The 16070-nt window shown below is 37.2% G+C and overlaps 2 protein-coding genes across 2 annotated transcripts in view; both read right to left on the bottom strand.

Moving 5' to 3' along the window:
• Positions 1 to 1382: 1382 nt before the first annotated feature.
• On the bottom strand, positions 1383 to 10177 carry LOC115453487. The gene is given in 9 exon segments (XM_037438237.1): positions 1383 to 2208; positions 2210 to 2233; positions 2235 to 2388; positions 2391 to 2487; positions 2490 to 2610; positions 2786 to 3057; positions 3059 to 3102; positions 3105 to 3435; positions 10172 to 10177. Coding segments are annotated over 9 exon segments (1797 nt in total). The 3' UTR covers positions 1383 to 1460.
• Positions 10178 to 10638: 461 nt separating this feature from the next.
• The window catches only part of LOC115453163 (neurexin-1), a 199510-nt gene continuing 194078 nt past the window's right edge, over positions 10639 to 16070 (bottom strand). The window contains 11 exon segments of the mRNA XM_037438235.1: positions 10639 to 11090; positions 11393 to 11538; positions 11976 to 12154; positions 12156 to 12264; positions 12977 to 13206; positions 13511 to 13614; positions 14061 to 14211; positions 14213 to 14241; positions 14397 to 14608; positions 15117 to 15288; positions 15743 to 15921. Of these exon segments, the coding sequence (XP_037294132.1) occupies positions 10920 to 11090; positions 11393 to 11538; positions 11976 to 12154; positions 12156 to 12264; positions 12977 to 13206; positions 13511 to 13614; positions 14061 to 14211; positions 14213 to 14241; positions 14397 to 14608; positions 15117 to 15288; positions 15743 to 15921 (1682 nt within the window). The 3' untranslated portion in view covers positions 10639 to 10919.

Genomic DNA, 16070 nt, shown 5'->3' with positions numbered 1-16070 from the left:
TAGACTTAAAATAAAAAAAACTACTTCAAAAATATTTACTGTTTATTACAGTGACCAATTTTTTAACAGTACGCGACGTACTTGATTGATACCAATGCTTTGTTTCCAAACGTGTACAACTAATTTGTATTTCACAATTGCAAATTGCAGTAAACTGTATAGATCATTCCATACACGAAGACGCGCCCCACCACTTTTTGAACGGGTGTATTGCGGGATGTCACGGGATAGGGGACTTATCCCAGCCTCAGCACCGACGCTATCCATCGCGTATAGCGTAGTGTGCCTATGCACTTATGCTGTTCACGCACACTGTAAACGATTAAAGAAAGAAGTGGGACGCGTCTTCGTGGACGCCGATTTATAACTGCAATTTGGCAGCTAGATATCGCCTGCTTGATATGCCTATGACACTAAGAATAATTTAAACTTATTAAATAAAAATAAGCATTATTAAATTAATAATTGTTATTGCTATAATATCATCAAAGCCAAATTGAATTCTAAAGAAACTATCTTCTTTCCTCGGCTTTTTAACAAGTATACCTATACCTCTCATTGCTTACTATAAAATATTCTACAAAAATTACTCATAAATACATCGGACGTGGATATCTCATAGTTTATTTCTCAGCGTGTTCTTGAGTTGAATTGAATGTTATATTTTGGACGTGTAATGGACGTATCTCCCGAGAGGAGTTTCGTGTTACCACGTAAATATTTTTTAGTTGTTGACTGAGTGTGAAGTTGTAGTTTTTAGAAAAGTTGTTTCTAGATTTTTTATTATGGTCTCCTTTTGTCGAAGAATCGTAAGCGCTACTAAAAACTCTACAAAAAAGAAACAGTCCAATAAGACAATTATTTAATATTAGCTATGAAACGACTTCATCGCGAAGGTTTAAAATTGAGGTAACTCATTATATTACCCTATTTATTTACCTCACACTAATGTTTCAACATTTTACTGTATTTATGCCAACGTTTAAAGAAATTTTGCGTCAAATTAAATTTTTGATAACAGAGACTGTCAGTTTCGCCAAGCTTAAAATTTGCGTGTGAAAAATGATGAAATGCCTACCCCTGAAAAATTAAAGAGGTGTGATAATAATTTATCTAATTACTGAAATTTAAAGAAATAAAACACATTATTTCAAACGTGACATTTATTGAAATTCAAAGTGCTTTTGTGCCTGTAATATAACTCTTAAATATTAAAATCCTTAAGTTTTATAATAGATATAGTAAGAGGAAAATATTCAAACTTCTATAATCTCTACTTAATTATGAGTAAAATTACTTCTACAAGAATCCTCGATCTCATTAAGGAATATAAGGCCTACATTTTATAACCTTTCGCTTCCTCCCATAATACTCAGATAGCAACTCACACAAAAAAACAAACACACTTATAACACACATAAAACCTATGAACATAAACGCGCCCAACAAGTGCTGGATACTCAGCGGCACAATGGCGCTCGCCCCCTCCCAGAAGCCGTATGAATAAACAACTCTTCATTCCATTTATCTATCAAACCGTTCTCCGATACACTCCTTATTATCATATTGAACCGTTCGAGCATGGGAAACCATTTCCTAGCGAGCAAGACCACACCGTATTTATACAAGTTATTTTCTTCAGGGAAGCAATAAATCAAAGGCGCACCTCTGCCCAGTTTTTGGTCTTGGAATTCCGCTTGACGTCGCGCGGAAACGATGGCGAAGTTTCTTTCCAACGCCGCACGCCTGATACCGTCTATGAACGTCGTCGTTCTGTATTTCCGATAGAAGTAAAACGAGCTGGCATTATTGTTTTTAAAATGCTGTTGATATATTTCCCTACCGCCGATCGATAGGCTAGATTGTATGAGCTCTGCTTCAGTTGTTATTTGCTTTTCGAAACGTGGATGCATAAGAAATGTCCTGAGAAATGATTCGTACGAAATGCTCATGTTGATGCTGAAGCACAGCCATCCGAATATAAGAATTCTAAACGTCATGCTTTTAGGGTCGAAATTCGCACCCCATCCTAATAACATCGCGAACGTCATGAGTATAGAATTTGTTGGCCATTTGGTAGAGTTATCGTGTTCTTTGTAATAAAAATAGTGGAATAACAGTCCCATAATTAATAAACTTATTAAAGTAGCGAGCCATGTTTGCCATTGAAAAATTATAACCAGGTTATCCCACGTGAGCGCCTGTGTGGGTACACCATGTCATTTCATCTTGTATAACTCACCGTGGGATGGAACCATTTGCGGCGAATAGTTCTAGTAACTTCTATATTGCCGTTTACTAAGTCTGTTGTGCCATTTCTAAGTACACCATACGCGCCAGTAGCCGTGCCGTCTGGATAAATGGCCCCAATTTTCTTCTCGATCTGAAGTTTCTAACTACCAACGTCATGTTTGTAAATTGGCAAATAATCTTCACTAAATTAATTTCTGCTCCTTTGTTGAATTCGTACACATCGTCATAAGTCTGCATTGACTATTTTTTCGCACCGGCGGCATCACATAAGGCTCTGAAACTACAGCATATGTTAGCAACGGACACTTCTTCATGTTTTGAGGAAACATTTCAGCTGGCATTTGTATTTCATAAATACAGTAGAAACCGGTTATAATGACACCGGTTATAGCGACGCATCGGTTATAACGACTAAATATGAAGGTCCGTTTAAATAAATTCATATAAAATGCGTATTGTTTATAATGACTATCGGATATAGCGTCCAGATTCAGTGGGCCCTTCGCTGTCGCTATAACCGGTTTTCACTGTAGTATTGTTAAAGCATTTATCAAGTATGTAGACTGATTCACATTTCCCACCGCAGTTGTTATCGCTGTACGGTCTCCAAGTATAAGCAATGACCTCATCTTTTTCCTCTTTATGAATCAGAATGATTGTTTTAAATAGTTGGAATTCACGCAATTCATTTATAAACCTAATAGCTACATCTTCTCCAACTTCATTACCCCTTAGCTGGTAGAAAACCATAGCTTTTGCCAAAGGATTCCAAGTCGGCAGCTTGTTTAACTGCAGTATATTCCTCCTCCAATTCAGATTTCATTTCCAAAATCAACATGTAATTTTTGCTTTTTCAGGAAAGTGGGAGGCGTTCGCGTGTGGGTAAAAAGAGTCCTTTACCATAACCGAATATTTCATACCTCCGTGTATGGTCTGCAAAAGTAGCCTCTGCGTAGTGGAATAATAAGAGTTGATGTTTATTATCACAATGCTGCCGCTTAACGCCTTTTTCTCCACAAAGTATTTAGCAGATAGTTTTAAAACGCACTCAGCAGTTTTTGCTATTTGATCAGAGTTCCGCGTTGCCATTAGTAATGGATTTTCGCCAGCAGCTGACGCGACGTGTATGGTAAATAACAGAAAAAATGAGCGCGCATCTTTCCGCACATCTGTGTAATGATTCTGAAAGAAATGGAACAGTTTTCTGTATAAATAGTGAGGCAATTTGGTTGCCGTGAACTTCAATTATCGCTGTAAGTGTAGATGGCTTAGGGTTCCGCGTTTTCAACTGCACTTGTTTTATAATATTTGATTAATATAATATCTCAAGGAAACTATTTATCCTGCCTCCGTGGTGTAGTTTTATTAGGGTACGACTGATTAGGTCGGTTATGATCCCGGTTCGGTAAAATAATGATATTGGGTTTTCTACTCAGTATCAGTCCGGAGTTTGAAAATTGTGCCTGATATGGCAATAGGTTCACCCACATCATAGGACGGAATACACAAGACGGAAAGTGAGTGCATTTATTGCGCCTCTGCCTACCTCTTCAGGAACAAAATACGTGTGTGTGTAAAATATTTATTATATGAAATGTACAAATAAAACAATGGCATTGCGACTTCTGTATAGTAACTGTGAATTATCTTAGGGGTAAAATTGTTGCACCCGCCCTAGAGACCTTTAAAACAACTATCGAAGTTTTCCGTAAATGGCAGCGGTAGTTTTAAGTTTATAGCTTTTCATTTACTAGCCGTGTCCCCAGAGGAATAAAACATTTTTAGAAGACGAATTTTGAAATATACTTGTTTATTACTTACCTATGTCTGAATATAAGAACGTCATGTGCAAAATATTAAGTTTATAGACAGACGAGTTTAAGCTGTACCGTATCCGTCAGTAAAATAATGTATTTAGTGTTGTATACATATATCACCTTTAGAATAACAATGACGCAAATGCAAAACCATTAAATTTACTTTATAATCCATAAAATTTTATTTGTGACAAACTAACAGTGCATCGGTAAATTACACGATCGAAACGAAGTCATTGTAATTCTAAAGACTCAATTCAAAATTCTAAAGATATTATGTGCCTGCACAAAAAGCGATACAAATAGCGTATATTATTTAAAGATAATATAATTCAAGTTCTATCAGTGATAGAATATTGAGAATAGATCAAGTAGTTTCAGAGATAAGCGCGTTCAAACAAACACTGTAGTTATTCTTCGGTCATAAATACCTACTCCCTGTTCTAGAACCAACGTTTCCTTACCACCAGTTGAGGATTGGTTTAAAAAAAATATTATATTGAATAGGATTTGTTTAAAATATCTTTAAGAAAAATCTTCAGTTACTACATTTTATTTGAAATGCAGCATATAAAAATTGACTACACATCTTTGCAAGGTAAAAATAAGACAAAAACATTACACGAATTCACACCTTTTATGACCGAAAGGGCAAAGACGCAATGGTGCACTCACTTTTCGCCGAGAGTGTATTCCGTCTCATTATGTGATAGGAGGCGAGCCTATCACCATATCGGGGACAGATTCCAGACCCCCGGCTAATACCGAATATAAAACCAATATCAATTTACCGGAACCAGAGATCGAACCCAAGACCTCAAAACTGCAGCCGCACTGCAATACGCCGAAGCAGTCGAACATTACTCTCTTCAAATAGTCGGGTAAAACACAAATCTAATTGTTGACTTTTAAATCCTTGAAAATATTTTATCAAGTTCAAGCAATCATATATGACATTTAGAAAATTGTCCTATTAAAGGTACTTACAAACGATTTATGAACAAACCTAACCTTATTAATGGATACAAAGCTTTGTATGCGAATTCGCCCACGTATATTCATTTGTCTATCAAAATATCAACAAATAGTACCTACGTATTTCTGAGGATGAAATTTAGGCTGTTTTTACTCAACTGCAGCTGAAGAAATTTGACGCCCTTGAGATGTGCTGGGCGCATGCTAAAAATTGTGGACTGCTCACTGCACTAACGCATATCCTGAAAGATCTTTACATCAAAGACTCGTCGGTTATGTAAATGCGAATCTTCAAATATCATTCGAAATGAAAACTCTTTGAAACGATTGTTGGTGATGAGAAGAGGACAAGACGTCATTAAATCGTGTACGAAGTGTTCCGTTACTGAGTGTACACATAGTGCCATGAATAGAGAGAGATGGAATCTCACAAAAACCGCAACAAATTTTTCAGATGATCTATTATCACGACCACTTTGCCAGAAGTGTACGACTGTGAAGAAAAGTTTCTTTAATATAAGTAAGTATTGGCAAACCTTGACGCATTTAACATTAGGCGGGAAACTTGATGGTCTAGTATTGTAAGTAACCTTAATATAAAGTAACCATTATAGCCTACTAATTCGTTTTAGCGAAAAAGGCTTTTAACAAGGACGAAACTGCAAACAAGTTAATATTCCTTGATCTTGCCTTGGCCGTTTCTATTTTTCCTATGTCTTCATAATAAACTAATAAATAAATATTTATTAATAATTTTGTCTCCCACTTTGCTCTGGAGGGAAGTGGAAAAATATATTTGCAACTCCTCCCTATCCTCTATTTGATTAATTACACTACGGGTTAAGACTAATTAGTGCTCTCCGAGACACCTATCTCCGCTCAGTGTTATACGTGCTGCCGATGCTGGCTTCCAGAAGAGTCTAGAAACTATTTTTTTTAAACTTTTACATACACGTTAGACTATCACCTGCAGGCAGTGCCATGCAGTGCTTTGTAATTCAAAATTCGTATGGCATTATTCTTATTTATGGACAGGAGACATCTCTCACCACCAGTCGAGCTGCTTATATAGTATAAATTATCAGCCCTATATTATATACTGTCCCACTGTTGGGAACAGGCCTCCCTACATTATCGTAAGGGGATTAGGCCTAGTCCACCACGCTGAATTATGCGGATTGTGGAACTTCACATACATTCAAAATTCTTAGAAAATTTCTCAGTTATACAAGTTTCCTCTCGATGTTTTCCTTCACCGTTAAAGCAATCATTTACAACAAATTCACACATAACTTTAGAAGTAAGAGGTGGGTGCCCTTGTTTTAAACCTGCGGACATTCGTCCCCGCATCTGCTTCACTCCCAACTAGGCTATCGCCGCTCGTCTAGTAATTAATTAAACCTGACGAACTCGTCAGTAAAACTGTGGGACAAACAATAAAACAACAAATAATTTACATAATATTATTTAATGTTTTGAAATTTGACGATTTTTACAAGAAACAAAACTTGGTCCAACGGGAATCCTGTTTAATAACTTCGGTTACAAATGTAACAAAATGAACGCCGTTTCTTCTACAGACGCAACCATTATCCATTCATCAGTTATATAATAGATAATTATTGACGGTCCACAATACATTGAATCAGATACTAAAGATTACATTAATACATTAAGATATTTTTCTTTAGCATCAATTTTATAAGTCACAACCCTCAATGATTGCGTCTGTAGTAACAACTATTATTCCAATATCAATAATAATTATTTTACGGTACAAATCATCAACTTTAACCATTTAAACATTACCACTAAAATTGACACATAAACAAATTGTTAATAACATTTTGTGCCGCAAAACGAGTGTGAAATATACACCGTACTGTACCGCTTACACTATAATTATTTTAACTATTTACAATAAATGCAACTTCCAATCACCTAGAACCTGTGCTTTATAACAATCTATATAAATAGTTATGTATTTTTTATAAGTACGGGCTTATTTTCGTATAAACGTTTGAGTTGCAGCGTTAGACTTTCGATGCGAAGAAAATTTCAAAACTATTTTTGAACTATATACGTCATTTCAACCATTAGGTCCAGAATTAAGTTAGGGCATGACAAATCCTGACAGATGACCTAATAAAAAGTCGCAGGAGGACGTTACATGCGGGTGGCTTACAATAGGTCGATCTGGATATCTTTGGGGGTAGCCTATGTTTCAGCAGTGGACATCCTGCGGCTGATGATGATGATGACAAATCCAAGACCCTTGGTATCATGTTAGAAATGAATCCAACAAATAGTTCAAACACAATTATTCTCTATGGATCTTTTGTCGTTTCTTCAAATTTCGCTGATCAAAAACATGTATAAGGAAAAGTCCCGTGTTTTAAAGCTAATTCAAGTTTTGATATTCGGAAAGAGGAAAACGGGACGGTGATGTATTATCTAAATGTTAAAATGTAAGCATTTGTATGATTAGAGGAAATCGCATGCAATGATGGTTGGGTTTCAAATATAAAAAAATATTTAGAACTGAGATAGGATTTTATATTACGCCTGGTAGGAATCTAGATTTTATAATTGTTAGGGTTTAAGCCCATTTTCGGTTCTCTATTTTAACCTTTAAAGATATTTTGAGGGGATGTATTATGAAGTGGAAAGCATTGAATATTACCTTGCTTCATCATTATAAAGTTGTTGAAAACGAGCGTTGATTTTCAGACGTAATATTAAAATGAAAATGACGGTGTCTCAAAAGTATACATGTGATGCCATATCTACCTCAGTTCCATCACTTATCGGTGTAATGTAACTTTTTGCTTTAATTTCTTACAATGCTTAATCTTTCTCTTTTAATTGTTTTACGCTCCATTTTCGTTTTAGGCCACACTTCTGTCATTTCAAAATGATTACTGATAAATGAAATTAAAATTATGCTACGATTTAATTTTCATAACTTGAAATGCTTTACTAAAATTGCAATAAATAACAATAAGTCGTTCTATTTCCATCGAATCAACAATAAATCTTTAATTTGCCAATATTTTTTTATCTGCTCATTTCCATTTCAAACTACTAATACCGTAAACATTTAAGAAAACAAAATAAAATTCAACTATTCTTTACAATACATTCAATAATTCTAATACAAAATGGTGTACGTTTAAACTTAAATTTACCTTGTCTATGGTTAAAATCCGTACCAAATCTACAAGCTCGTAGATAATGCCCTCTACAGATAATTTACAAACTTCGAGGGTGTTTGGGTGAAGATATTAAAAACTTGTATCAACTCGATATATTATGATATCGACTATGGCACTATTTGATGCTGGTGTTACATGATTTGTAAATAATGAATTGTAGGCCTTGGATGGAGCATATAAACAAATTCAGACCTGAATACTCTATGCAAAATTAAATTAAATTGATATCATAAACCATTATTTCATCAATTTTCATAATTAGTAATATTAAGGTTTTTGCTGAAACCCTTCGAAACAAGATTTGTTTGCTACAATAGACTCGAAATTGACGTTTCAAATACTTTAAAAACAACAGAAATCTTAACGTAATTTAAACAATAAACACCATCAAACAGATAATAGACAACAATGACATAAATGTAACTTTAAAACAAAGAAAAACTCATTAAAACCGCGTAATGAAGTAACCTATACTCTAAATCCAACAATAAACTAGTTACTCATCAAAATACACCCAAACACCCCCATTCTACCACGCCCTTACATGATTATGTATCGATATCATCCACTACCCGTCCGTTTGTATATCATCTAATAAATATAGGAAAGATTATTGAAATTGTATAGTAAGTCTTCACACGAAAGATATGCATCATTTGCTTGATGGCAGCTCAGTTGTAGCGATTTATTTTGATTTTTATTTTAACATTCGTGTTGGTTGTGAGTTTGTATCTGAATCGGACGTTTCTAAATCAGAAAAGAAATCAAAAGTTACAAATTATCATATAGTTGAACTCAAGCAATATTTTAACTAAAAATTAAAGAACAACAGATCAAATATAAAATATACTAATAACTAACAAAAAATAACCCGTAATACCTTAACCATAATGACTAGAATCTTGAACAAAAAAAAACAAGAAATATTTTCACAATCCGACACAAACCCGCACCAAACGAAATAACATTATCCTTAATTTAAACTATCAAAGGCAATAGATTAGAAAATTGAACGTCGCGTATCCATTAGTCAGCAATTTACAAACAGCTATCCTGTGGTGATGGAACTAATAGCATTTAGAACAAAATAAACTGTTATTTTAACGTAGGTTTATGCAATTCCAAGATGGTATCCGACTGATGAAAAACAAGAAAATTTACATTAAAATATCAAGTAATTTCTTGAATCAATATTTGAGAATAAAAAAATTACAGTAAATTTTTAATGAATCATTAAACGGAAGTAAAAAATTTAGTTAAAATATAGCAGTTTTTAAGTCAGCTATTGTTTAAATATGAAGTTAGATTAGCAGTCGGATACCTAGTTCTTATACATTATAGAAACTTACTTTATTAGTACTCGATGTGACATCAATGTGCTTGGTTGCTAGCATCCGAAACCTTGCTAACCTTACATTCAATATGTCTTAGCTTCAAACTTTTCCATCACAATTGTACTAATAAAACAAGCACCATAACTCCACATTGAACCCATACGATCGCACAAGTGGTCACAATTACAATAATATTTACACCATCACAAACACTTGCGAATCAGTCGGTGTTACTTCTTACACTACTTAATCCACTAGAGCCTCTGAACGTTCAGCGATCTTTAAGTCGGTTCACACGTTTCCATCAAGATATCAGTGGCCTTAGAATGTGACATAACTAATACGTCACGAGCTTCTGTGTCGTTTAATAGAGTAGTTGACTACTTGTTCTCAAATTTATTGATTTAAAATATACAATCTAAAATCTAACGGAAAAGATTTTCACAATTCATAAAAAAATAAGATTTGAAATTTGGTAAAAGTGATACCTGTTAAATAACAGTAATAGCAAACTGTGACGTCACCGAGTGTAACCGGCCAAAATGCCTAGTGCGTAGAAAATGATACATAGACCCACGTCCATTTTGCTTAGAAGAATAATTCAAACATGATTACTTTCATTTTGAATATTTTGTTTCCGATGTCACATCAACTTTCTTTTTATGTATTATTTTTTGTTACATATAACATAATGTACAAAATCAGACATAGAAAGCTACCCTATTGTGACAATTGTGATTAGTCGAGAGACGTGTGAGTCACATGATCTATCGACCAATCACAATGAAGCGACACGAGCTCTGGTGTCGAGTTGTTATCACATTCAAGGGGCTGTTATTGCCAGGAACATTTAGTAAAATTCTAGCTCTCACATATCTTTTAATCTTGAAGGTCCAACGGAAACATGTGAAGAGACTGTCTGCGAGGTTAGATCGAAGCAACTACGTCATAGTCTGCACTTCACTCGAGTTTGATATGTCCTTTGACATCACTATTCTAGGACTTTTGACATTCACTTCACATCTCACTTAACGTCACTTTCTCTTTTGATTTTGAATAATGGATGGCAGGAGTAGTCTTAAAGTTCAAGGACGTGGTAATTCTTGAACCTTATAGTGGAGGAGGTTTATTAATTCATTTTACTTTCATAGTCTGTGTAAAATCCTGTTTAATTATGAATTTACTTTATTTTGATTTTTTTTTCTCCATTCATCAGTTTTTTAAGTCTTAAACTAACCATCCAGGTATTCACAATCACCCAATTCACCTGAATGAATCAGCTCCCATCGGCTTATCCGCTGCCTCCAGTCCTAATAGTGTTTGGTTTAGACGTACCACTCCTTGATGCCGTCCCGCTTGATGGGCTGCGCGGGGAGGGGCGCGAGGGGGGGCGGGTGCGACGGGTGGGAGGGGGGAGCGGCGCGGTTGAGAGGGAGAGGCTGCAGGTTACGCGCTGGACCCGACATCGTGGCACCGCTCTGGTAGCTGGAGTGAGCCTGGGAGGTATAATGAGACATTAGTAAACGTTACAAAATACGTTGCATATTGCTATGAAGGAATTATCGAGCTGAGCGCTGCTAATAAAAAAAATATTGTAGAGAGCTTATAACATTGTCGATACAACAGTCTATATTCATATTCTATGAATCCCACTTTGCATACCAAAAACTTTCACGTCGTTTACTTTTTTTTTAATATCTAGAACAAAAATAAATTCTATTCCTAAAAAAATCAGAAGCAAATATTTTTTTGCAGTTAAAAAAATATGTTTAGGGTCTAATATTGTATTATATCAAACCTGGTTGCCGAGCAGCGCGGCGCTGGCTCCCTGCTGGTAGCCCTTGTCCTCGGTGACCTTGTACGAGGGGTCGAACTTGAACACTATGTACTTGAGCACTATGATCACTATCAGGATTATCGCGATCAGCACCGACGCCACTATACCTGGAGTACGACAAAGCCAATTGAGAATTGCTGTGATAAAAATAAGACTATATTTTGAGAGTATAAAGGTGGAATTTTGATAAGTAGGTACAGTTAGACGTATAATTGTTGCTGTTGGGCCTTATTGCGGAGGCCTGTTTTCGGAGAAACAGTTTTGAGATAGCAACCTTTAAATTTTCTGCCTAAATTGCTATAAATCAACCTCAAAGCTCTACGGTATATTTTTACTAAATTTCAAAAATACCCAGAAAAAATAATGACTAAAGACCGATATCTATAAACGCCGATCAATTTCCAACGATCGTAAAAATCGACCAATCAGAATATTTTTAACATCCTTACAAATATCTTAATTTGATTAGTCCGTTCTCGGGATCGAATTTAAAGATTAAGATCGAGATCGTTTATTGGAAAGGCCGTAAATCACTGACACTTACCAACAATAGTAGCGAAGAACTCGGATTCAGGCGGCACCACCCTGTTGTCAGTGGTCTTCGGATGGTACCATTTCGTGGTGATCTCGTGCTCGTACCCATTGTAATCAGGGTGAACCCTGCCAGGCACTCTGTCCTGCTCACTCCCGCTCTCGTAAGTGGGTGTGCGTGCATCTATCTCGCTCTCGCCTGTCCTCGTATTCTGGTATGTGGTTGGTGTCCTCTTCTGTTGTGTGGGAGGTCTCTTCTAAATGGTCGGTCGGTGTGAAATGGTGTGCTGTGTGCGTGTGGTCTGGAATGAGACATTTAGGATTTATGATACAATTCTTTTTGGTCTAACGGTATTTCGACGATGTGAAATGGCCCCGTATAAAAAAATATGAGGGATATTAAATACACAGTTTTAAAGTATATAAAAAGTATATTGTAATGTATGAAGTATACATTGGAGATTTAAAGACTATAAGGAACATAAAATATATAAGCGATATGAAGCAAGTTATTTATGAAGTATATAAAGATCACTGATTACATGTCGAATTTCGGAAGTCAGATTTTAAAAGTAAAATATTTTTTGTGTGAGATCGTACGTCCGCAGCGTGAAACCACAATATGGAGATCCTTTGATCTCCATATTGTGGTTCTAGCATCTTTATGCTAGAACTGAAAAGCGACGATAGCCTAGTTGGTTGTGGAACGGACTGCCGAGACGAATGTTTGCAAGTTCAAATCCCAAGGGCACACACCTCTGACTTTTCTAAAAAAATATGTGTATTCTTTGTCATTTATCGCTTGCTGTAACGGTGAAGGAAAACATCGTGAGGAAACCTGCACATCTGAGAAGTTCTCTATAGGAATTTCGAGGGTGTGTGAAGTCTACCAATCCGCACTATTCCAGCGTGGTGGACTAAGGCCTAATCCCTCTCAATAGTAGAGGATACCCGTGCCCAACAGTGGGCTGATATTAGTTAGATCACAAATTACAGGTTAATAAATCTTTTTACCCAACGGCGTAGTCCTGGTGTCGGTAGTGGCGGCGATCTCCTTGGTGGCCGCGTGCATGTTGTCGTGGTCCGGCGGGGAGGTGGCGAGGTGGACGCTGTCGGTGGCCACGCTGCCGCCCACTGAGCTGGCGCGCTCCGTGCCAGTGGCCGAGCCAGTAGCCGAGCCAGTGGCTGTACTCGCCGCGCTGGTGCTCGTGGGAGTGGCGCTGTGTGTGCTACTTGATGAACCACTGTAGGCGGTTAATCGAAGATTGTATGGAAGAATATTTTAATCAGTAACGTGAATTATCATAAAAGATGTACATTTTATAGGTGTTTGGAAACCATTTTGACAAATATACATATCAATACGTATTATTATTTTCGATAAACTGATAAAAGCAAGTTCGGCTATTAAAAAACTTAAAACTTTTTACTATTCCTACCAAAGTCTAAAATTGGTGTTTTAAGTCTAATTTATTATTTTCTATAGAAAATGGCAAACTATCAGTATTTTTTTATAACATAAAGGAATGCTTAGTTTGATTAACTTACGTGGTGATAGGTTGTTCTGGCTCGGTGATACCTTCTCCGTTGGAGCCGGAGCCCTCGATACAGTCCTCGTCGTCGCACGGCTTCATCAGCTTACCGCTGAGACCCTAAAATAATGTATAGATATTTTTTTTAATATCATGGATATTAATATATAAATCAAGTATCAAGTAACTTAATGAAATTGCAAATTTTATAGAAATAAAAAAAAATCATAATAAAAATTATATTCGTGAAAAACAACAATAAAATAATCATAACTAAAACGTCAGCTTAGCTATTTACCAATACATATAATACAATAGTGAATTTCCTGAGCATCTGTTAATGTCATGACACCTCAGATGCTGAAAGTATTTTGGTTCAGTTATCATATAAAACTTAAATTAATATTCATATTAATATTAACAAATAAAGTGTAACCGCGTCCGAAAGCTGAGTGACAGGCGGCGCGCAGCACCGGTCAAGCGGTGGGAACCCGTCTCCGCGACCCGCCTGCGCCTGCGCAGTCCACAGGATGGCGGCAACAAGATACCACCTCGTAAATCATCACCTTGTTGATCTTCGACGGAGGTCTCCTCGTGGAAGGTACGTAGACGGGTGTGATGAGGTCATCACCGGAGCCCGCGTCAGGCAGCACGCAGGCATCCTCGTCATCATCCCTGCAGCCCGATCCTGCGCCGGAGTACACCAGCTCGTCCAGCACCCTGACCTCCGTAGCCTGATGGTGGAGTCTGAAAGAGGGAATATTACAAAATTTTGGACAGATACAAACATTTTGCACATAGTATATGAAATAAAACTTAATTTTGCATTTTTTCTGTACACTTATTAGAACTACTCCACCAAGGCATTGATCATTAGGAATTCCGGTATAAAAATCCTTTACCTGCTGCATCCTATTAATATCCCTGTCAAGTGGCGTATGAGCTCTCCTGGCGTCACCTCGGGCTGATACCGAGGGGTCCCCAGCCGCAGCCAGGTCCAAGGGTCTGACTCCGTCCACCACCAGGCCTGCCACCAGCCCACTGAAGGCCCGAGCTCCACTGCCACCAATAATCACTCGGGACATGCTGTTGAAGATAGTGGACTGCTGCCCACCTGGATAAGACATTGAAGTATAAAAATCAGCAATTTTTTATGTGAGCACCATAAAGTAATTCCCCTTCACCTGGTAGTAAGTGGAGTAGCAGTCACAGATTGACTGACGAGAGATTGTTATCCTTTGCCAATCGACACTACCATGCCAGCCTGTTTGATACCGAATTTACATTAGTTCATCCCGGAACGTAATACACTCACTGGGGCTTTAATGGTGAGTTTTATTACACTTTGTAGCGGTCACCATCTAAGCAAATATATATATTTTCCCCAAAATATTAATTATAATGGCCAGTTGCAAGTCGTTTGGGATATCTTCCAACGGGATCAAAATCCCTTTAAAATAAAATCACATAGAATGATTTTTTTTTTAAAACCACCTATATATTAAGTACCTACATTCTGCAATAAAGAATTTCTATTTCTAAGTAGACGAACATAGTTGCACTTATGAGAATATTTAATTATTATTTAAATAAAGTCGCTTAAATAACACGTTATATGTTACCCTGCGGATTCCGCACGTTGACGGCGTAGTGGTCAAGCTGCAGCGCCGCGGAGCTGCCGTTCCTGGTGAACCTCGCCACGTGGTAGGCGCCGTCGTCCACTCTGACCGCCTCCTCGCCCACGGGCTGCTCGCCGCCGCCCACGTTGTACACCGCGAACACATTACCACCAATCTAATAGAGAGATGGCAATAACCGTCGTTTAATCAACGATCCTAATCTTTGTATCCGATCCCGAAAATAAACCATTATATAACCACCAGTTCATTGAAAACGGTGGTTAGTCTTATATAAACTACATTTTTGGGTCCATTCGATAACTAAAACGATCAGAAAAAACTACAATGCAATGGTCTTCATTACATGCCTATGTGATGAGGGCGAGCTTATCGCCATATCGAGCACGAATTCTAAACTCCTGTTTGAAATGTCAACTCAATGGAGTGAGTTGACCAAATATAGGTTTGCCCGACCCAGATTTCGAACCTAAAACTTAAAACAGTGTCGTATCATGGACGCAATACAATTACGCCACGGAGGCAGTCACGAACTAGTCAGTCAATGATAAGTAATCATGAATAAAACCGATCCTTCAAAAAGCATGCCTATATTCAATGCCGTAGCTTACAATTTCCATCTGCATGTAGTCCTGCGTGTTGGAGGACTCGACGCGCAGCAGCACGGCGTCGGCCTTGCTGGTGATGAAGCCGAGCGCCACTCTATCCGTCTCCGTGTCCGCCACCGACGTCGGCGGGAACGTGTACGTGAGCGTGCCTCGCCCGGGACCGAACTCGTACGCTATTGACTCTGCGGGATAAGGAGTCTCATGTAGAATACTATGATAATAAATATTTATATTGTTGTGATTATTGCAAGATTAAAAACTCAACTTGCTTATTTTTGTAACAAGGAAATTAATATGTGAAGTAAACTGGCGACTTCAAAAATATGTGAAA

The sequence above is a fragment of the Manduca sexta genome, chromosome 13, assembly GCF_014839805.1.
Source record: "Manduca sexta isolate Smith_Timp_Sample1 chromosome 13, JHU_Msex_v1.0, whole genome shotgun sequence".
NCBI classification, from domain to species: Eukaryota; Metazoa; Arthropoda; class Insecta; order Lepidoptera; family Sphingidae; genus Manduca; species Manduca sexta.
The sequence above is the reverse complement of the archived record's forward strand: the minus strand, read 5'-3'. Positions and strand labels throughout refer to the sequence as shown.